The 23,934-nt window shown below is 32.7% G+C and overlaps 3 protein-coding genes across 3 annotated transcripts in view; 2 read left to right on the top strand and 1 right to left on the bottom strand.

Annotated features, from left to right (window-relative positions):
- The window catches only part of LOC109595235 (alpha-1,3-mannosyl-glycoprotein 4-beta-N-acetylglucosaminyltransferase B), a 79,034-nt gene extending 68,074 nt beyond the window's left edge, over positions 1 to 10,960 (top strand). Inside the window, exons 11-12 of the mRNA XM_020010548.2 lie at positions 7,616 to 7,731; positions 8,708 to 10,960. Of these exons, the coding sequence (XP_019866107.1) occupies positions 7,616 to 7,731; positions 8,708 to 8,740 (149 nt within the window). The 3' untranslated portion in view covers positions 8,741 to 10,960. The remainder of the gene's footprint in view (positions 1 to 7,615; positions 7,732 to 8,707) is intronic.
- Positions 10,961 to 11,073: 113 nt separating this feature from the next.
- On the bottom strand, positions 11,074 to 13,663 carry LOC109595197 (probable cytochrome P450 303a1). The gene is made up of 4 exons (XM_020010502.1): positions 12,536 to 13,663; positions 11,775 to 12,483; positions 11,597 to 11,714; positions 11,074 to 11,469 (listed from the first exon to the last, which is right to left on the bottom strand). Exons 1-4 carry the CDS (start codon positions 12,870 to 12,872, stop codon positions 11,149 to 11,151), a joined length of 1,485 nt encoding a protein of 494 aa, XP_019866061.1. The 5' UTR covers positions 12,873 to 13,663; the 3' UTR covers positions 11,074 to 11,148.
- A 1,443-nt stretch (positions 13,664 to 15,106) lies between these two features.
- LOC109595234 (small subunit processome component 20 homolog) lies at positions 15,107 to 23,905 on the top strand. The gene is made up of 10 exons (XM_049962944.1): positions 15,107 to 15,197; positions 15,253 to 15,539; positions 15,596 to 15,929; positions 15,987 to 17,195; positions 17,251 to 20,816; positions 20,871 to 21,126; positions 21,183 to 21,788; positions 21,847 to 22,410; positions 22,465 to 22,647; positions 22,708 to 23,905. Exons 1-10 carry the CDS (start codon positions 15,153 to 15,155, stop codon positions 23,821 to 23,823), a joined length of 8,166 nt encoding a protein of 2,721 aa, XP_049818901.1. The 5' UTR covers positions 15,107 to 15,152; the 3' UTR covers positions 23,824 to 23,905.
- The last annotated feature ends 29 nt before the right edge of the window (positions 23,906 to 23,934 follow it).

Here is a 23,934-nt window from a genome sequence, read left to right as displayed (position 1 = left end):
CTAATGCCTTTTATTTATGTAGTTTCGAGATTAGTCCATTGGTTCAAATCTCAGAGATTTTAATAAGTTTTTAGACAAAAATCACATATCTTGCTGAGAGTAATAGAAATCTCAAAGTTAAACCTACTGAATTTTTTACGTGCGGATAATATTTTTACGAAAAAAATAAGCTACTGAAAATGAAAATTCAACGACGAATTCTGAACTTACAAATTTTATAGTGGTAGGCATTGAAACAATTGAAATTAGATCTGCCATTTCTTCTGTTTATATTGCTCTCGTAATCAATCTATTTTTCGTATGAGAAATCAATTATAATCCCATCATGGATGTATCTCAAAAACTGTGATTCCGTTATTCCATGGCTTTCTGTTGTTGGTGAAAAAATTCCCTCGTTCCTCACTCATGTCGACCAAATTGACGGGGAAAAATAGAATTATTAAAATCTAAAACAAAGTAGGAAGTAAGATATTAATAAATATCGTCAAGCTTCAATAAGTGATAAAAGTGTTTGTAAATGTTCGTTTGAATAGTTTAATCTCAAGTCCTATGATGTTTTCATATGAAAAATTCGTGAAAATTTATCTCAAATAAACAAGGGTGAAAACCCTTCTTTATCCAGTTGTTTAACAAAATTGTTGATGAATCATACGGGAAACTGATTACGGGAGCTAATAATAGACAAAAAAAGGGAAATAATTTTTTGTAATAAAATTTGAATATACTAATATAATAATAATAATATACTTTTAATATATAGATTTAATTTCAATTATTTTTTACAATAAATGAGAGAAAATCGTAAAAAAGGTCAAAAAGTTGGTCTACGACTGTAAATTCATTAATTCATAATTCGTCGTTCGATTTTCATTTTCTGTAGATTTTTGAAGTGAAAACTTCTTTAACCGCGTTGGTCACTTTTTGGTAGAGGACAATCTTATGGACTCGCGTCACCGACACGCTTATGACTGGCGCACGCGCAATGCTGTATGCCTTAGACACTTTTTGGATAGATGAAATCTCGTGCGTTCGCGTCACCGTCATGCTTATAGCAATATATCTGTAGCTACACAGTTGACATATAAGTGAAATTATGTAATTTTATAAGTGAAATTGAATGGATTTAGTAAAAACTTCAATGTGTATATACTGTGCATTGTTGAAATAGTGTTTTTGTTTGATTACTGGTTGAATCGTTTATTGAAGAATCATTGTGCAATATAGTGAGTACCAAATAAATATACTAATATTTTTAAGATAAAAAAAAATAAATAACAGAAAATTATTTTAAATACTCATATTTATTTTGGCGTTTGAAAATTTTATATTATTTAAAATTATTTTAAATCTTCGTATTTATTCTTGCGTTTGAAAAGATAAATTTGAATAAAACATTTTCATTTCATACTTTAGTTATCATAAGGCTATTGTATCTTTTTTAGAATAAAATGAAATAATTGAAAGTACAAAAGTCTAAGTATTATTGAAATTAATTATGACAATGATGCAAACAATTAAAATAATGTTAAAAATCAAGTACATTGAAATTTAAGTAAATACAAATACCATCCATAAATAATATAATTGTATATTCATTTTTATTTCAATTGATTTGTATTTATATTTTGTATAATATATTTGAAACATGCATATAATTGTTGCTTGGAATGTCAATAGATGTGAAATCCAGATTGATGTTGATAATTTTAATTCAAACATTATGAAATTTAAATACTAAAAGTTCCCTTCTATCGGTAGTCTCTATACCTACCAATTTTTTTTACAATTTTCGTAGATATGTCATCCTCAAAGAGGGCTTTATTTTGTGATTTCTATTACTCCAGTAAAATCTTCAACATCAATTTTTGTTAGAAAAATAGACTTTATCAAGTTATTAAAAAGTTTACATCTAAACTCTGGACCAATCTCAAAAATATGTACATAAAAAAATACTAATTTATCTTTAATTTGATTGCCTCTTTAGCGGTCAACTAGATCTCAAATTATACTACAGTGTCAGCGCAACTTCTATATTGTACGATAAATAATAAAATTTATAGAAAAATCATAGAAGAATATAAAAGGCAGATTTTTTTTCGAACTTGTAAACTAGTATAATTTTTAGAACATAAGGAAAATTATATTAACTCATCCTTGACCTTCCATATGGAAACAATGTTGGTAAATTTGTTTAGTCATTTTATTTTCCATTTGACAGAGGGATATGTTTTAATTCGGAGCCGTGGAAACGGATCGTCGTGTCGACATGTTCAGTGCCAATCACTGCGACACGAGCTTTATGTATCGCACTGCATGTCACATATGTGAACTGCGACCCGTCGCAACTTATTATTTTGTAATGTTACATAATTCTCGTCGTACGTTAATTAACAACGCCATAAATTATCCGGACTCCCCCACTCTTTCTCCCTCTCTGTCACACTATTTGAATTGCATGGATATTTTTAAGGCTTACTGTTAGTTTAAATTCACATCGTCTCCGAACTGGGGATTTTATTAAACCGCCCTTACCATAACGTTATATTTAACTAATCACTTAAAAACGTCGTTAATTATTGCGATTTATTGGATGTAAAGAAAAATTTATTTTAGAAAAGTTTATGAAATATACACATTTTTAGGTTTAATAATTTCAAGTTGTTTTAGAGGCATCGTAATTATAAAACACGAATCATTTAAAACTTTGAGGTCGTTAATTTAAAGTTAAACATTATTAAATAAAAACGCCATGCGTTGTTAAGTTTAAATTCGTCCGCATCGACTGATTCTTCGACCTGTCGCCGGGACTGAGCTTAATCGAATTGACAGTGGCAGAAAGCTTTCAAGGTATTACGCCGTTGCGTTAAACCCCGCCATTCGGATGGACAATTTAATCAGCAGGATTATCCCGGATATGTGCCTGGTGTTTTATTATACAACCGCAACTCGAAACTCCCTGTTTCTTCACACGTGAATATTAAATGCAACAACGTGCATCTGTTCCTGGGCGAAAGCTTCTTACTATAAATAATGTTTCCTTTGTGTTTCGTTTGTGACTAACAGGAGATTAATTTTAAACCGTTTTTGTATGATATTCGCTAATGTGTGCGGCTTGCAAACTTCCCGGATGGATTCACCGCAAACATAGTCGTAACTGCCTGAAGAGTTTCGCGGTTCACTGTTACTAGGAACTGTAGCATATTATTAACTTCGAGTTCGACAATTCATCCGGGCTGGAAACGTAAGACATGCCCTGGGCTCAACTATTGCTAATAATGAGCATATTTGACTGAACGACAATGCCGTTGGGTTAATATTGCGTGCGTGGAATGGAGGAACGTTAATTAATAATGGAAATTCAACCAAACTCCACGTCATTTGTCACGGCAAAACTTCACGTGTGTTTTGCATCTGATGTAATTGAATATGGGATGGGTGTATGACTGGCGCATTCGCCAATTTTACAAATATAATTGTACCTGTGTAAAAGAAAATTAAAAGAAAGTAACTGAATGGTGGTGGTTTTTCTGTTTCACTTAGTCGTTCATTATTGCACAGTTTATAGCTGTCGTAAAACTTTTACCGTCACAGTTTCATTTCGACTTAATTGACCTCTGTTATTTTGTGTATATATTGTTTAATGATGCAATTTTTAATCTCCAGTAAAGGACAATTTATAATATCATCGACACCATCTAAATTCTCACTGAATTAACAATTTCTAAGGCTGCATCAATCTCTTAAGTCAGATGGACTTTAATTGTACCGTTTACATGTTAAATTGTATCGATTTAGGTCATTAAAAATGTACTCCCGGTTATGCATCGAGCTTGAACGCTAATTAATTGGCTGCGGATTATGGAAGGTGGGTCGTAAGTGTTTGATGTGAATGGAGATTTCCATTCGCTAATTAATTAATTGGAACTCTGAAATACAAATAATTGTTTTGTACTATTGTATAATCCAATTTTCCAGTACATTTTTCTTTGGTGAATAAATGAGTTTCGGTGCTAAAAATAAAGAGAATAAATCTTTTATGGGATTTATGTAAGGTAATGCTTTATGTTGAATGATTATTTTACCAATAATCGCAGTCAGACTGAGACATATTTCCAGGCAAGCATTCCCGTGATAAAACGGCCTTTACTTATCTCCCTTTCGAATGAGTGGTTGGTTTCCCTTTGGACTGATAAATCATCGATTCTCCTGAATCGATAGTCAAACATAGGTACAGCCAGATAATTCTTTGTCCGTCACCATCGAATTTATTACAACAATTACGTACTGCTAGATAATATTAAACACGTTCTACTGCAAATACCATAAATCTATCTCAAAAAAATGTTACTTAAATATTGAATTTGCCAGTATCTTTTGTTATTCAAACACAATCTGATCCTTCAGACTGCGACTATTCAGAAGTGTTTTAAAATTGGTTTGTTTAGACAGAGGATTAAAATTTTGATTTTCCCACTCACTCGCCATTTATTAATTTAAAATTGACCCTGTTACCCTCAGACCACTTAAATGTTGATAGATTTATCGGTGAAAAGCCAAGCATAGTTCGATGCAAAATTCATTTCCGCATCTCATTGACGATGTTTAACTTCCTCTTTAAATCACTTTGTTTGCTCTACAACAATACGTGTATTAATTGTTCGAGTCCACTGCAAATATTTATCGATTTGACAAGCTTTTAAATTAATGAAGTCATCCATTTCTGATGTTTACTCAAAACAGAAATTAATGGCAGAATGATACGTGAGAAAATACGCATAATTTCTGCGGGGATAAAAAATTACATCCGAGTGAAAATATCGCAGGTTATTTAAAGATTGCGAGGCGAAATATTAAAAAGGGAAATCTCATAATATTTCATCAGAGACAGGGTGAAGTGGAGACGAGTTGACTCCGGTAAATCGTCCGAGTCATTCATATTCAGGTCACTCGAACTAGGCTTGATTAAATTGTTGTTGGTAATAATATTCTGAATAATGTTTGACTTTGACAATATGTACGGAGTTGGGATTAATGTGTTCGTTATTTTCGTCACGTTTCGACGGGATTTTAAATAACTCGAAATGCTTCGGCATATTTCAATTTAACAGTCGGTTAATTAATGTGAATTTAAATTATTTTCCACCCGCGACTCTAAACTGTTTCGAATTTTATTCAATTTTGGGAATAATATATTATATTATAATTAATTTATGACAATATTACGATGGTATTGTTTCATATTATTTGAACGTTATGCATTACAGGCTGAAATCCTATTTTTATGTGAACATTAAAATCTATATATTCCCAAACGTAAATTTAATCACATTAAAATGTTATTAAAAATTGACAATAAAACTGTAGTGTATTAACTAACACAGGGAAAAACCAAATCAAGCAGAACAATTTTCTTTTAATGAATTTTTTTAGTTTCAACAATCGTCCCTTCGAAAACTCTGTCGTTGCCAGTAATTGTGCACGTTGCAACTAGTACAAAAGTAAAATTAAAACGTTTAACGACTCTCAGAAAGTTTGTTTTTAATTTTGCAATTAAGAAATTCTTCGTGGCGAATTTTCCAACTGGAATAATGTTGCGTTATTAAAAATTCCAAGGATTTCAAATTAAAACCTGATTGCAGACAATGAAATGCGCCATTTTTAGTGAAGATTAGACAAGATTATTTGAAGGCTACGGTTGTTTAAATAAATTCTACAGTACTGTTAATAAAACCGTCCAAATTACTAAGTATTTTAATTTTTCGTTCAAATATAATAAATAATAAATCTAAAATGAGGCTTTACTGAAAACAGGTCATGGTATTTTCATGTTACAACTCGAATTTAATTAAAAACTAAATTAATGAAATTTTATATTCTCAATTTTTAATCACAAATGAATAAATATTTATATTATAGTTGTAAACAAACATTCCCGTTTTTCAATATATATATATATATATATATATATATATAATATATTTTTTTATTGAAAGGGAATAAATATTTCACATTGGAATTTTTGTGGGTAAAAATTAAATGGAAAAATTCATATTTGAATGAATTATACAGAATTGAAAAAGGTCTTTTAATTTGTTTGGTTTCTTTTAAAGCACCGTAAACGCATTTGAAACGGGCTTATGTCGTCGTAATTACCGTGATGAATTAGTCCATTATAGCAAACATGGGCCTGTGTAAAAAGGCGGAATATAATTTTTTGCATGGCAAACATCGGAAGAAAGCTCGCTGCCATAATAACTTTTCCCAACTTTTGTAATGAGTTGAGAGAAACTGAATAAATTAACGAGATAAAAATTTATGAAAAGGACCGAACTGAACCAAAAACGACATTTTTTTTAATGCCCGTAACTCTCCACAATTATTCTCAGTTTTATTTAAAAAATGTCACTTTTTCGTTAATAATGACTAGATTTTGAAATGTTTTATTGATTCGCACAGTTAATTAGAGTGATGGAGTGCATGAGACTGGCATAAATAAGTTTAAAGAGTGGTCGAAAAACCGGAAAATACGGTCGGTAGAGTAAAGTCACGAGATTTATTAGACCTCCGGGTGAGATTTCTGTCAGGCCCCGAATACGGCTTTAAGTTTCGCGTCTCGAAACAATTTCGCATAAAATGCTACCATAAATTGCATGAAATGTTTATTTAAACATCAAATTAAAACTAGAGCAGATATAAATTTTAATCCCTGCGAGCGGTTTTTCTCGTCGTCGTTTTGCACGCCGCGATATGTTTACGGCCACCCGAACCATATGTTGCCTAATTTTTATCTTTACTCTATTTACTGAGCAGATTTTACTAAATAAATAGTTTCACATTTATCAAACGGTTGCAATGATGCCCATTGAGCTGTAGATTTTGTTAATGTCATTGCACATTAAAAACAAACATAAAAAAGCGTATCGTGCTTTTAAAAAGGAATTTTACATGGCGACGAAAAATTCGTCCTTGTTTACTCGTCCAATTTGCCAGAGATAATTCCATCACTGTTCAAATTTATTGACATATACAAGTAAAATTTTTAGCAATTTCTCCATTCGCCGTGTTTTTCATCGCCAGTAAATAAATCACAAAATCAATAGTATGTTTGTTTTGCATCATACATTGAGGGTGCATCATACATGTATTATTATATTTGTACGTGTCAGAAATACTCGTATACTTATTTAATGCCAACAAAATGGAATATTCTTACTGTATCTTTACATTTAATATGTTTTACAGTTTAAAAAACAAGAAAATTTCTTTAGTCCTTTAAACACAATTCTGACTAGGTTTTATTGCCTTCAGGTAAATTTAAAGGTAACCGAAGCGAAAATATTTATATAATCTACCACAAACACTTCTCCCCTTTTATCTGAACAAACAGTGCGCTTATTAAAATTTATACAGGCTTTTAAATGTACACCTTACGATTCACAAACAAAGGCAAGAAGATAATCCACCCTTGCCGTCTACCACACGATTGTTTCATGTCTTTCGCATCGTCAACTTGAAACGAAACTCAATATAAATGTTCTAATTGCACAAACTCTAACATGAAACCGAAACGGCATCGGACAATGGAGATCTAATGGAGTTTCATTGTGCTTTCCAGGGAAATTCGAGAATCCGGGAATAGCCACCGGCACGCCGGACGAGACCATAGGCAAAGTTCAGGCGTTACGGCTGCACGTGCACAGCGAGAGCGACAATTGGGCGATTCTCAGCGAGGTAAGTCTCACAAAACGTTACAAACTGATCAAATATTCTAGTTTAGAGTCATGACAAATGGGTTGGGAACGTTGTAAATTGTTAGTGTAATGTGTGGAACAGGATAATCCTTGGATCAGGATAATTAGTAAGTGCATATTCGGGATCTAACATATCATGTGTAATTGTCCACGTATGTAGGTATGCGATCATTGATCAACTAATTAGACCAAGCTGGTCGAATTTACAATGAATCAAATTAAATAATTCGTTTGTATTTCAACTTGTTCGAAAGCTAATTGGGTTTATTTTTTAATAAAATAATCTAAAAATATAAGTTCAAAATTGGTTTGTGAATACCTGGAAGTTGGTTGGATAATTGGTCGAGTTGCAACGTTCAAGTTTCTGCTAACAAACTAATTGGCGAATGAAATAGTTGACTTGCAATTACGAAAACTTGATGAACTATGAAATAGTATGCACTAATTCCGCATTAATTAACGAACCCTTGCGTCTAAATTGAAAATTGTGGCAAATGATTTTCAAAATATATCAAACAATTAGAATTGTAATTTTCGGTTGAGGGATAAATGTGTGCGTTTGATATGTTATCTGTTTGAGGCAAAACCGGATGTCCCGAAGGCGACCCTCGATGTTTTTGAACCCTATTAGTGACTAAACCCTGATCAAAGTGTTAACCTCAGAGCTCAAGTTTATCAATGTCATAACTTTGACTTAGCCACAAATATTATGGGATCAGGGTCTTATGTAATCGCCCCCAGCTGTTTTATGATTAAATTATGTGCACACGGATTTACACATATTGTTCCCTCGGTGATAGAAAAATGCCTCGTTGTACATACTGTCACACCCGCCAAACGCCGATTCTCATTTAGATTTAATTTCTCTCTTGTTCCCGTGAGGGAACAGCAACAATTAAGTTTAATTGTGAAGGCCAAATTATCGCATCATTGACCGGTTGAACGATCGATTTCAGATCCACATTCAAGACGAGATAGCAGCAAGGTGACCAACGGCCTCCCTGTTCTATCCCCACATCCGTCATCGCTACATGCCCGACCGCTCATCAGCGAAAACACTGTGATATTCGGATTATTCGGCCGCCTCGACGATCCGCGTAAGAGATGGAGGAACGAATGCGGCCAAGCCGTCGGTGTCGGCGTCGGCGTCGGCGTCCGACTGTTGACACCCAAGTATTATTTGTATATTTGTGTAAATAGCGCTCTCTGTTGTTATGTCGCGTTCCGCTTCTTTCAACTGAATAAAAACGATTCACATTTTAAAAAGTTAATTAAGAATTAAACATATTTTGAAATATGCCGAATGCGCAGTAAAAATAATTGACGTGTATATTCCTCATAATCTAATCCTTCTCCTTTCATAAAAAAAAATACTTACGAAAATTACAAACTGTCAGCATTCGCCAGACACAAAACCAGATTAAATTTGCATAAATAAATGAGAAAAACAGGCAGTTTTTCTGCCTCGCCAAGAATTTTAATTCCCAGCCTTAATTCCGTTATTTCCCGTTCAATTTTCACATTTTTAAACATTCCGAAACAATTTTTCGCGTTGTGCAACTTGTTTTCGGTGTTTGTCGAAAAAATAAATAAATACTTTAATTCAGATTCAGTTGTCGTTAATTTATTCAGTCCTAAGAGCCAGAACAGCGTGAGATTGACCTAATTTTGTAAATCCGAAATTGTCTATGTCTATTTCAAATACAGATACATCGGACAGATTTTTATATGTTGTTTACTGCTTTTGAACGACACAATTTCAATTTGCAAACGCGGTCTTGTTTTCAGGGACTAACTAATTAATTTTATTTATTTGTGTCCAACGAAAAGATACGAAAACAAACTAATTTATGAGAAAATATGTTTGTTTCAGTTTCATTTCAAAGCTGTCGATTTAGAAATGTAGGTGTGTGTCTTAAAACCAACAATATTGTTGAAACAATTCACTAATATCATCATTATTTTGATCAAATAATTTTCTCTTTGTTATAAGTTTTTTTACTTAAAATGACAATTTTCATGCTGGAAAAATTAACAACAAATTACAAATAAGATCTATTGTACAGTTACTACTGTATTAAATAAATACTCAAGCATGTTTTTTTATTGTTCCCTGTTCGGAAGAGTTGCTAAATTTAAAATTTGAGACTGAATGTAAATCAAATGTAAGATAAAGCGTTAGAATTATGAAATTTTATTTGTTGATTAGTGTATTTTGATATACTTATACAGGGACCACCATGTTTTACAGATTGTACAAACATTTTAGTTGAAACGACAGTCAAATTGTAAATATTGTAAGAGTATATCACATTATATAAAAGTGCTTAAATCTTTAGACGATTAAGAAATTTCTGTTAAATGTAACTGTTGATTGTTTCTGCCTAATATGTGTGTTAAACTATGACAATATATCGTTTATTGAATTCATTCATTTGCTTGGTAAAAAATAACGACTGAAATAATGAAAATAAAGGAATTGGTGAAAAAGTAACCATCCATATTTTAGATAACAATAATATTCAAATTAGAATCTCTCTTTGTGCTGTATTTTGAATTTAAACAAAATATCATTAAACAACTACAATAACTATTAACTAGTCGATGTATAAATTTAATATTGTGTAATCTCGATGTTTAAAATACACCACAAAAATATTATACACTAAACACATGGCTAACTATTAAATTCTATAGTTAAAAACAACTATACATATATTTTTTCTAGAATTCTGCTAAATGCTAGATATTAAAATGCTTTCATTTCATAATAACCTTCGGAAGATTTATCCATCACAAATATTGTATAGTTAGTACATATCCAATGCTATAGCAACAACATACACACATTTGTATGTTTCACATTCAGTTTATGATTCACGTGTAAATAAATAAATAAATAACACTCCAAACACTGTGTAAAATGATAATATGTTTAGATCAGTGTATTTTGTATTAAATGCAGTTGTTGTTTATGTTTTATTAAGCATTTATTTCGAATAACATCTTTGTTATGATGATTTAAATAGTTTTTAGTTTTTCTTTTGAAATAATTGCTTAATTGTTTCTTTTATGGGTGCCATTTTATGAAAGACCGTTGATATTTTGTTGTGTAATTGAAAATTTTATTTTGTTGGTTGACTGTGTATATAAAATATTATTCGATATGTTTGTAATGTTAACTATCTATAAATAAAATATTCTTATGTTGGACATAATTGCCTCATTTTTTAAAAATCAATTGTGTTTTATAATACTCTTTTTTTCGTCACACTTTTTCAAGATTATTCATTTGAAATAAAAACTCAGAAGTTACAAAATAAACAGATTTTATTAAAAATAACAACACAGAAGTGATAAAATCAAAAACACTCAATAAATAAACAGCTTTACTCAATCAAACTCTAGGAATAATCTTCGCCTTATAGTGTCTTAACGCCGGCGTCACACCGTCTGTCATTTTCATGTCGGGAGGACTTCCGGGCACCGTACTAAACACAAAATTCTGCAACATCGTTCCCAAAAACAAAAACACATTCGCCCTCGCCAAAGTCTCTCCCATACATCTATGTTTGCCCATTCCGAATGGTAAGTATGTTTCAGGCATGGTGATCTTTCCATCCTTCATGTATCTTTCAGGTATGAAAACTTCCGGATCCTTGAACCCGTTTTCAGGCTTCATCATACATCCGTGAAGGTTTGCAATTACCTGAACATCCTGAAAATACAATTACATACATTGTTAACTGGTTTCATGGTACAAATCGAGATATTAAGTATATGAAAACTGTCAGCATTCGTGAAATGTTAACTGTAGATTCACAATTTTTAATAATATGGTTCACCTTTGGAATAAAATATCCATGTAAATACGTGTCTCTCAATGCTCTGTGCGGAACGGTAAAAACTCTTCCTGAAAACATTCTCAGTGTTTCCAGAACAACACATTCTAAATATGGTAAGCTGTAAATATAAATAATGACATATATTACAATGTCCTCTTTGCAACTGTCTGAAACTTACTTCGGCCTATCGTCAAGCGTCACACATCTATTCTTACCAACAACCCTATCGATCTCCTCTCTTGCTTTTTCCTGGACTTCCGGATACAATATTAAATACTGAATACCAAAGGTACAAGAATTACTGGTTGTCTCAGAACCTGCCATAAACATATCCAAACACACTGCCATCAACTGTTCTTCTGAAAAACTTTTGCCCTTATCTTTCTCATTCAAAACAGTCAGATAAACATCCATTAAATCCCTCGGGTCGTCCGGATTATGAGTCGCTTTGTGTTCTTCCAGCACTCTCCTAATTACAGCGTAAACTTCCTTATGTAATTGCACCATCAAATTATATCCGGACATATCTGGTGCGATATATTTTAAAATTGGGAAGTGACTGAACAATCCACCACTCATATCGACAGCAGCGAATAATTGGGCCATAATATTCATAATTTTACCAAGTTCTTTGTCATCGGGGTGGTAACGTGTTCCTGCAATCATTTTCCACAGGGTATTGAGGATTGGAACGTTGAAAATCATTTCCATATTGAAAATGTTCGAGTCGTTGTTACGGATTGTTTCCCTTAAATATTCCACCATGTGAGCCGCCTCTTCTTCTATTAAAGAAGACATGCTCTTCCTTCCAAAACCAAATTCTTTCAATTGACGTAGCATAAATCTTCGTTGCTCTTGCCAAAAGTTTTGGTCCACCAGAAGGATGCCTAAAACCATAACATATACAAGAATAAGAAAAACACACATGTTAATTCGCACCTCTCCTTTTATTGAAGGTCCTCATTCTGTAAAACTCATCGTACGGTCTTCCTGCAAGATCCTCCGATGAGAGAAACTCCTTAACGGCCTCAGTGCCATAAACAACGACTAGTTTATCCTTGCCAAACTTTAATCCTAAAACTGGACCGTATTTCTCAGCCATTTCAGCGGTGGCCTTGAATAAATGTCCGGCGCGTTTTCTCTCTTTCATTATCTCCAATCCGGATCCAATTAGAGGTAACCATTTTGGTCCGGGTGGAAAGTTCTTTGGTTTTCGCGTATCCAAATATGCTAAGAGTCCGAGGATTATTGCTATCAATGCTACTACCAAGTACATATCTAAAACCAAATTTGTTTTTGATACAATAAATTTAATTATCAATTAATTCGGAATTAGAGAATTTCTTTGTTAAGACTAATTACAGGGTTATAATTAGTTCCAGCTTAAATTCCCAACAGAGATGTAGACCGAACTAAACGAATTTTGCGGCGCCTGGTCGTTTAGCCATCCTTTGGGTCCACTTTAAGCAACGACTTTCCTTGGAAAAACTGTAATTCATAGCCTCTACACCGAAAGCATTTTAGCACCGAACACAATGTTGTTTTATAAAGGAATAAAAACCATTTAGTCCGGTGATATATTGTTATCGACTTCCGAAAAAGGTCCGACTTTATGTCTAATGTTATGATTATTTATCATATTTTGTGTCAAATCGTATAAAAATTTCGATCTATTGTTATGTTCGTCGTTACGAATGTTAACAATAAGTCTGGCACGGTGCGGCGACGCACGGATGAAAAAAATAAATTTGATCGCATTCTTTGAAGCAGTTTTAAAAGACCGATTTAAAACATAAAACCTGCATCCATACAAACTTTCACCTTCTGCGGAAGTATACGAATCTCTCGGCGTGTTTTAAACGGGTAATATCGGTCGTTTTTTCGCCACTTTCCCTTTTTAAACATATGATGCAATTTGCAGTTTAACCTACTAAATACGGTTTTTATTTGGAGAAGAGCCATTATGTAACACTTGACTTTGAAATTTAACGAGGTCACAAAGAGAGTAGATGTAAGAATAATAATTTCATTGTCCGCTATGATAGTTTCCTGAACCCGATTTGGCGGTTTTTAAATATTTAAACAAATTCAATTTCATAACAACTTTCTTGTTACCGGATTAAAATGGAAACGTCTGACAATTACGAAGCGATTGCGCGTTTCTTTTCACATTCCGGTTAAGTTTTGAGTGCTACGTGAGAATTTCCCTTTTTTGATTATGATTTGCATTTTCCATTTTAATAATCAAACATTTATGTAACTTTCTATTTATACTAATACTATAAAATCGTGATTGGCTGTTAATATCGTAGAAACTAAATACATAATATTAAAATTAAAAATACCCATGAATAAATAAGACCTGTATACATGTTATATTTTAAATGTTTTACGCTTGTGTTAACACGCTACATTTAGTATGTGTAACAGCGAATGTAAATTTGAAAATTATAATGTATATATATATATATTAAAAACATACACATTACCGCTCCAAACAATTAATTTTAATTAATTTATAAAAAAGCCGATACACTAAACAAACAGAAGCACTAATTCACTTCACAAATGACAAAATTATATAATACATAAAATGCAATCACCTGAATAAACTAATGACCCCACCGCACTTTCAGAGAAACAATCCGCTCTCTCCCAAAACAACATCCTCATATAGCATGTCTCCCACTCTCTGATTTTATAATTATTTTGAATTTATATTAATGTAAAATTGAGTAATAAACCTTAAATTTCCTAGACAACGGAAAACTACGAAGAAAATTATTGAAACTCGATCTATAACAACATGCACTTTCAGGATATATTTAGATTTTTACAGAAATCTTCTACAAACATACAAAATTATAAATGAATACAAAAAAAATAAAATTAATTTTCATTCATAATTTGTTTATTTATGTAATTTGAGACTATCAATCTTAAGGCCTCCTTAAGAGTGATGGAGACTTTATAAGTAAATTAAATTTATTATATAATTTATATTTGCTTAATTTTAGAAAGACTCAGTTTCAAATAAGAGAAACGACTCATATTCTTAATTTAGTATATAAATAATTTTTAGTTTCTGTTAAATAAATTTTTAAACAAATTTTACGACTTATATATCTATATATATATTCCTATATTACTTTGAAAATTACTGGATTTAATAATTAAAACGAAAAAAAATTAATCAAATTTTCGTTTAAAAATTTTTTAAATGAATTTCAATTATTAATCAAAATTAAATTTTGCGATCCGTTAGCGCCCTCTAGTATATATACGTCAAACCATGAAAAAATATAGTCTTATATTTTACAGATTCCTTTTCTAAATATGGACAATTACACTGATTATATATTAATAGTTTAAAGTTTGAAGTATAGAGAGCAGTATATGTATCAATAGAAATCTATATTTATTAAATATTACTGTTTTTAAATACTAGTGTTTGCGATACTGTGGATTTTTAGGGTTATGTTATGTTTCGCACGTGAAAGGTGACAGTGAGTTTTTAGGTTACAGAGTTATGTTTATATTGTGAATGTTATAAAAAATGAAGAATAAATCGGCCCGGCATAAAAATGAGAACACATTCAAGGTAAAGTGACAAACTATTCAACAAATTTGATATATTTCACCGTTTTCGTTTGCAGTTTCAACCGTTTTCGGAAAGAATCGCTAACATTGATGTTGACGTTTTCCACCGCGTGGAACATGAATATGAAACTGAATCGGAAGAAAATGAATGTTATTTTTATCGTGCAATTGAGAAATGGAGTGTCTTAAATTTAACCGAGGGCTATACAATTTTTTGTAGAGAAATCAAACCTCGAAATGCTATAACATTACCCCTTTTAATTAACTGTCAAGAACACATAATTGAAACTTTACTTAAACATCTAAAATTAAAAGATCCTTTATACATTCAGCCATTATTAGAGTAAGTTTTTGTATAAAATTGTAAATTTTAATATATATTTATTATTTAATTTTTAGTATCACAGTGGCAGTTGCAAAAGATTTGCAAAAAGACTTTTATGTTTATTATCCAAAATTTTTGGAAGTGCTCATAGAACTTTTACATACGAAAGACACAGATCAATTAGAATATACTTTTACATGTTTGGCATATTTGTTTAAAATATTATGGAGACCCTTAATAAAGGATATCAATTCAGTGTTTGTGGCTTTGCTACCTCTGCTGTCAGATTCCCAGCCTGATTATGTTAATAATTTTGCTGCTGAAAGTTTCGCGTTTGTTGCTAGGAAAGTTAAGGACAAAAGAGGATTTTTAAATTTGTTATTAAAAGCTGTAAAAAACCAAAATGATGTGAGTATTAGTGTATCATTAATGTGTAAAAATTTACTTTATTTTGTCCTCTTTTAGGGAGTTGTTGGTTGTGGAATGTTACTATTTGAAGTTATTCATGGAATTGATGGGCAATTTCATAGTACAGCAACAACAATGTTACCATTTCTACTTGAGTCATTATCTGATGAAAAATTACCTACAAATATTCTGTTTGAAATATTGGAACAAGTTATTAAAAATATAGTATTGAATATACATTATCAAAAGACTGAGCTATTATGGACTACATTTTTGGCACAAATTGAGAAATTGAATACACAATACATCAGGTCAAAAGAAGGGAGACTTTCTGAAAACCTAGAACAATTATTGAAACTTTTGGGCCAAACTATTGAATATAAAAATGGTAAATTATTGCAAAATGTGGTCCCAGTTGTGCAATTACTAGTAACATTGCTAGACAATGAATTTCCTGAATCCACAATGAAAATTATTGTACAAATCAGCATTTCATTGGTTTTGTGTAAGAATATAAAATTACCACAAGAACACAATTCCAGTATAATAAGAAAAGTTCTGTCAATAAACAACAGAAAGTTGCTGTTATATTATGTGGACAATGTAAATGACTGTTTGTCATTTGATTTGAATATTTTACCGTTTTTCCTCAAGTTTTGTTTGAGTAATAATTTTGATGATGATTGTTTTCATGTTTTAACAAAATTGTGCTTAAAAAAATCTAAACTATGTGAAAATGGCATTGAATATTTGAATTGGAAACCATATTCTTTAGATTTTGGTACCAAAGTTACCAATAATAAAGTATTTGAATTCTTAGAAAAAAATATCAATATTGAAGATATTGATAAGTTATTGGAGAACTTTGACAATTATTTTTGTTCATTGGTTTGTTTACCACACATAGTAAACAGTACAGAAACCAACAACATAATGAATATACTGGACAATAATTTAAAGTTGTTAATCAAAAAAATTAAAATAAATATGGAAGATAAGAGTCAGTTAAAGAAAGTGACATTTCTACTTCAAATCACTTTGGAGTGTTCAGGGCATTTTGGAAAGAGCTTATATTTAATTGACAACATTGAAGAGAATCTTGATATTTTATTACCAATAGTTACAGAATTATCGCAAATTGGTGTTTTAAAATGTTTAAGTTTGCTTATAGCAATCTTAAAGGATGAAAAAAATGTTATTAATCTTGGTATATTGCAAAAAATCAATAAACATATGGAAGTCAACTTCAATTCACCATATCATGAGGTAATTAATAATTAGTGTTATCCAATTTATATTAAATTAACTTGAGTACTTTCAGATGAGATTATTAACAACTCACATCTACACTTTCTTTGAAGCAATTCCCGAATTCAAATTGAAACATTCAGATGATCCAGAGGTTCCAGTAGAAGATTTCAAAGTGTTTTCACTTTGTTACCGAACCGAATCGATTGATCCCCAAGTTGATACTTATAGAGATCAGCTTCTGGCTTTGGAAAAATTGAATTTTGGTAAACCACAGATGATCATGTGCAACCAAACCGAATTTAAGACCATACCTTTAAGATACTTATGTGGTTGCAGTTACATGAATTTCCAGCTTTTGTGGGATCCGATATCTAAAATGGTCGAGACACACGCTCATGGTTTGGAAATAAACACGTTTTGGCAAATTTTCGGAAATGAATTGAAATCTGTTAATCAGAACATCGACGAGCAACAGGTGGTCAATACCATTGATGTTATTCAAACGAAGTGTGACTTTTTGGGAGACTTATATCAAGACTCTCAGAAAATAATATCTAAACCGGATTTTATTAATCATCGATTATTACTGTGGAAATCTATGACCGAGTTTGCTGATATTGCCGAAGCTAAAACTCGAGACGTTGCTGAATTGTTATTAAATTTTATCGAAAAAGAATATTCTAAGTCGAATGCGGAATTGGGACTTACGTGTAGCATTAAACAAAACGCGAAAGTCGAAGTTGAAGAAGAAATCGAAGAAAATTCAGACGAAATTAAGAATACGAAAACGAAAGGGAACGCCAGAACCAATTTAAAATCTTTACTGCATATGTTAACAGTTTTTTCAAAAGTGAAAAGCCCTAAGTCAATGTATAGAGAACCGGATTTGTATAAACTTTACTTTGAACTATTGCAACACCATAACGCGGAAGTGCAAAAAGCCGCCCTTGACTGCATAATGACCTACAAATTTAAATATTTAACACCATACAAAGAAAACTTGTATAATTTAATAGACGAGAAAAATTTCAAGAGCGAAATTACTGCTTTTAGAATTGACAAAGATAGCACCGTAGTTTTGACTGAACACAGAGAAAATCTGGTTCCAATAGTCATGCAGATTGTGTTTAGTAAAATGCACGTTAAAACTGGTTTGAGAACTGGAGGCAAAGCTTCAGGACAACACAGAAGAAATCTTGTGTTCAGATTTTTGGCTGGCTGCCAAGAAAACGAAATGTTGAATTTCGTGCAAAAGTCTTTCAGGAATTATTTGCAATACTTGAAAGAAGATCCACAAGAGATGTGTAGTTCTATTGTCAAGAATGTGGAATTGGAGAAGTTCATTCCACCCAAACGACTTCAAAGTACTTTAAATCTGCTGAACGTTGTTTTAGAACAATTCGGTGGATTAATGGGAAATGAAACTCTAAATTTTCTTTTAAATATAATTATGACAATAGGATCGTTTGTGAAATCCGCATTCGACAAATTTACCGAAGTGCACGTCGGCTACTTTTCAATGTTGAAAACCGCGAGGGCCACGTCAATAAAACTGATTGAAAGATTTTTTGAACACTTCGACAGATTTCCATGGACTAGTCAACAAATTAATGCCATTTTTGATGTTTTTGTTTGGCCTTACTTGGAAAAATTAAACATCGAAGGTATTCATAGTCCAACTGCTTTGCTCAAATTAATTTGTCAATGGGGATCAAATCCTAGATATTTCTCATTGTTAGTAAAGCACGAAGAAAATAATGAAACGCAGTTTATTTTACCGCATGTCGTAAATCTTTTGGTCAATGTTAAAAGTCACGGTTCAGTGGTGAATACAATTTTAGAAATGGTGGAGAAACTGTTAAGTTTGCAGCCAGATGAAGAGGATATGGAAAACCAAATACCCGTGGAGCATTTACTTCCCGTTGCGCAAAATATCCTAGATAGAATTTCACAGAACGACAAATTGAATTACGGAAGTTGTATTTTACTGCCTCACGTTCCGATAATCTTGCAAATCATCAAGAGGAAATTAGAAGGCAAGAACAAAAGCTTAAATACAAGAGAACTATTCATTTTATCAAGAATATCTGAACTGGTTTGGGAAGCTGATATTAGCGACACAATACTACGTTTATTGCTGCCTGTTGTGTTGAAGAAGAGCAATTCAGGTGAAGAAGTACTGCAACAATTTCTCAACACCATCAAGAATCTAGTCAATAACATTTCTGACCCAAGTGTACATTTAAAACAAATATCTCCGTTGTTTGGAGATATATCTTTTCCCTCTTGTCGTAAAATTTTAATCAACGTTCTTAGAATTATAACTAGTAAGTGTGACAACGAAAAACTGAAAACGTCGGTTCATTTAATCGAAGATTTGAACTCATGGGATGCGAAGTGGATAGATCAACCTGATTTTGAGAAAAGACACAATGCTTTCCTGGAGGTACAATCATACATTGAATCAAACGAAATTGATCTAAGTTTAGGAATTCTTCTAATTTATAACAGTTTGTTTCTGGTGAAAAATGAAAGAGACTTATCCTTAAGAGAAAACTCTTCACATTTGCTGAAAACGTTATGTCCAGTTTTGATTAAACAGCACTCGCACCCTAAAGAGGTGGAGTACATTTTGAACGATACCATTTTTAATGCAATTAGGGCCGGATTTAAAAGCAAAAATGATGATTATCGCTATCTCTGCATATCTTTATTAGGTCATTTATCCAGAGAATGTCCGAACAGTCATTTTATTCTTAGAGATTTGAATAAATACACCAATAAAGCAGATTTGGAAGTAGATATGTTCGAAAACTTGACACATTTACAAATTCACAGACATGCAAGAGCATTACTTCGTTTCTGTCAAATTACAAAAGAACAAGTTGTATCGCAGAATCCCAGAAGTTTAACGCAATTTATTTTACCACTTGCAACGTTTTATCTATGCTCAGAGAAATTCGCGGGCAAAAACAGTATTATTGACGCTGCGATTGAGGCAATAGGAACAGTTTGCAGGATTTTACCCTGGCATCAATATGAGGGTTTACTAAAGTTCTACTTGAACAAATTAAGGGGAAAGATCGAATATCAAAAGCAGTTAGTGAGGTTGACTGTTGCCATTTTAGACTCGTTTCATTTTGATTTAACAAAAGGACATATTGAAGAATCGAAAGATAAATCGAGGCAGGAAGAAACTTCCGAAATAAAAACGGACGAAGTAAACGTTGAAACAAAGTTGGAGCAAGAAGAAATTACCGGTATTAAGGCAAGCGAAACAAACGTTGAAAATGAAGAATCAGATATTGATGAAGAATTGATGATTGAAGAGGGAACTATTCAAGATCAAGAAGATGAAGAGGAGGGAGAACAAAATGCGAAACCATATGAAAAAATTACAGTTTTGTGCAAATCTACAGCCACGAGGGTTATACAAACGATTCAGATGGTTTTACTGCCACAACTCCATAAATCTTTGGCGTTTTTAACTCAACACGATAGCTCTCATAAAGTGAATCGTAAGAAAACTGGTTTTGAAAGGGAAGAGGAGGACTTATTGAGGGTACCCATTTCTTTGGCTGTTGTAAAATTGTTGCAAAGGTTGCCAAAGCAAATCATGGAGATTAATTTACCTGGGTGAGTAAATAGCAATCAATTGTCTCCTTCACATTTTAATGGATTTTTTACTAGGGTGTTTATGAAACTATGTACATTTCTGAAGTCCCAAATGGAGAGCGTGAGAAGAGTGGCAAGAGAAACTCTGCAAAAAATCATGACAACATTAGGACCAAAATATTTATCTATACTATTAGGAGAAATGGCACCTCTTTTGTCCAGAGGATTCCATGCTCACGTTCTGGTTTTTACCACGCACGGAGTTTTGAGTTGTCTTAAGGAATATTATGAACCAACTGATATTGATAAAGTTCTTCTGACAGTGGTTGATGTGAGTATAAATTTTAATATTTATATCTAAGGAATTTTTATATTTATTCTTTCCAGTTATGTAAAGCAGATTTGTTCGGACAACTAGCGGAAGAAAAGGAAGTGTCTAAAATTGTCGTCAAAACCTCAGAAGCAAAATCGACTAAAAGTTTCGATACCTTCCAAATTTTGGCACAATTTATAACAGAAAAATGTTTGATGGATTTGATCCTTCCAATAAAAAATGTATTAGAAACTACACATTCTTTTAAAACCGTCCACAAAGCCCAAGAATCTTTAAGGTACATTTCTTTGGGACTTGTGGACAATACTTTTATTTCTTTGGAGTCTTTACTCAAATTCGCTTATGGCACTGCTTCGGAGAGGATTCCACAATTAGCACCAGCAAAGAAACCAAAACTAACAGAAAAGGAGCGCGAACTCAAACAACGAACGCGAGAAGATTGTTTAATCATCCCTGAAATGCCGAAAAGTCGAACGGCCTTCAGGGAAAACAGCGTAAAGTCTTCTTCGTCGGTAAACGCACATTTGATTGTTGAATTTGGCCTTAGACTCTGTTTTTCTATGTTGAAACGTGAGAAAATCAAAGATGAACAATATAAATCGTTTGTTGATCCTTTTGTTAGCATTTTTGTCAAATGTTTGAAATCAAAACATGTTAAGGTAAATATATACCCTCCATTTCGTTAGAAACAATATATCTAAATTATTTTACTTTCAGTTGTGTACATTGACGTTACAATGTTTGAGTTGGTTATTGAAATACGATTTGCCATCAATGAAAGAGAACGTCAAAATAATCGCAAAGGAAATGTTTGGTATCTTACATAAATACGCCGCAGCAGGTCTGAGCAAAGGTGACAACTTCGATTTAGTTGTTGCAACTTTTAAGGCAATGTCTGTCTTGGTCCGAGATGTCAAACACTACACTGTAGATACCAAGCAATTAAAAGCATTGCTCTTGTATGCGGAACAAGACATGCATGATCACAATCGCCAGGCCACCGCTTTCAATCTTCTAAAAGCGATAATCGCTCGGAAGCTGATAGTTCCTGAAATCCACGAAGTGATGAGTAAAGTGGCGGAGTTGAGCATTACTTCGGAGTTGGATCATGTCAGATCGCAAGCACGGATGGTTTTTCATCAGTTTCTGATGGATTATCCCATGGGATCCAGACTCGAGACGCATTTAGGCTTTTATGTTTCTCAGATGAGCTACGAAATGCAATATGGTCGGGAATCAGCGATCGAGATGGTCCAGACATTGATACATTCATTTCCAATTGTATGTCCGTTAGTTATTGTTAAGTATGATAATTTGTATTGTATTTTCTTTTAGGGTATTTTGAAAGATCATTCAGGCATGTTGCTGGTAACTTTGGGGGCTCGACTTGTAAACGATGAGGTACCCGAGTGTCGCAAAAAAATTGCAAATTGTATAATTTCGATGTTAAGCAAATTGCCCAAGCCAGAACGGCAACCTTTATTTGAAATAGTATCTGTTTGGTTAAGTGAGAAACATGTAAGTAATTTACAAAGTAATTTGTTTCTCAGAAAATTTGATACATGTATGTTCTTACAGACGGGTCATCGACGATTGGCAGCTCAGCTGTGTGGATTTTTTGTTACCGTAGAAAAAGAAGACTTCGAATCTCGATTAAATGGTCTTATGCCGTTGATAATGAAGCAGTTTGGACTGGACGAATCAGTGGGTAAATTCGTAAAAATTAATAAACCTAAAGAAGATAAAGATACGGAGGAACACCAAAGAGTCAATGACCATCATCTTTTCCAAGTATATCAGTTATTACTGAAGATTTGTTCACAATGTCCGTCCTTTTTGAAAAGAAAGGACGACATTGAAAATCTAGCTATCCATACACAGAAAATGTTGGCATATCCTCACGATTGGGTCAGACTGGCAGCTGCACAATTTTTGGGTTTCGTCCTGTCTACAATGGATATTGATCAGTTGGCCAATTTATTGGCTAATAATGAAAGTCTGAATGAAGGATACCTGTGTAAAGATCCAATCAATTCGGTTAAATCTTTAACTTTAGACCTGTGTGATCAACTTATGCCGGGAGGTGTAAAAAGCGATTTGGCGGAACAAGTTATTAAAAATTTAGTATTCATAGCTCGAGTTTTACAAAAAGTTCGTATTAAAGATCAAGAACACGACCAGAAAATAAACCTCGTTTGGCTTACGAAACGTATGCGAAAAATCGTCAACAGCGAAATAGTAGAGAACGCCTCAAACACAGTGTTAAGAAACGAAGTATTCAAGTGGATCGCGGGCGTTACTACAGCTCTAGAACTCGACAATATCCGTCCAGTTGTGCACCATTTGCTCGCACCTTTGGTACGGGAAATGATAACGACTGAAGAAAAGAACGCGCCACTTCGCCAATTGGCCAAAGAAGTGGCAAATTTATTGAAGAAAAAATTTGGGATGGAGGAGTACACGAAAACACTTAGCAATTTACAACAGACGCTGTCTGTGAAACGGGCCGAAAGGAAACGGGCTAGGACCCAACTGGCAGTCACCGATCCCGAAATGTTTGCAAAGAAGAAAATTAAAAGACACGAGAAAAAGAAGGAATCGAAAAAGAGGAAGATTGCGGAAATGAAGGGGAAACCCAAGACTTTTAAGAAGAGAAAAACTGTTGATTTGGAAGATAATTCCGAGTGCATGTAAAATGAAAATTATTTTTAGTACAAATTGTGATAAATTATTTTTGTTAGTTACACATAAATAAAAGTTAATTGATTACAATTTATTCAATTTTTTTATTTTGATATTTAATAA

The sequence above is a fragment of the Aethina tumida genome, chromosome 2 (assembly GCF_024364675.1).
Source record: "Aethina tumida isolate Nest 87 chromosome 2, icAetTumi1.1, whole genome shotgun sequence".
NCBI classification, from domain to species: domain Eukaryota; kingdom Metazoa; phylum Arthropoda; class Insecta; order Coleoptera; family Nitidulidae; genus Aethina; species Aethina tumida.
The sequence above is the reverse complement of the archived record's forward strand: the minus strand, read 5'-3'. Positions and strand labels throughout refer to the sequence as shown.

Coding starts and splice junctions, on each gene's coding strand:
- LOC109595197 (XM_020010502.1), bottom strand. CDS start 12,872: ATGTACTTGGTAGTAGCATTGATAGCAATAATCCTCGGACTCTTAGCA. Junction 12,484..12,535: donor GACCTTCAATAAAAGGAGAG/GTGCGAATTAAC, acceptor TTATGGTTTTAG/GCATCCTTCTGGTGGACCAA. Junction 11,715..11,774: donor ACGCTTGACGATAGGCCGAA/GTAAGTTTCAGA, acceptor TTATATTTACAG/CTTACCATATTTAGAATGTG.
- LOC109595234 (XM_049962944.1), top strand. CDS start 15,153: ATGAAGAATAAATCGGCCCGGCATAAAAATGAGAACACATTCAAG. Junction 15,198..15,252: donor AAAATGAGAACACATTCAAG/GTAAAGTGACAA, acceptor TTTCGTTTGCAG/TTTCAACCGTTTTCGGAAAG. Junction 21,789..21,846: donor TGAAATCAAAACATGTTAAG/GTAAATATATAC, acceptor TTTTACTTTCAG/TTGTGTACATTGACGTTACA.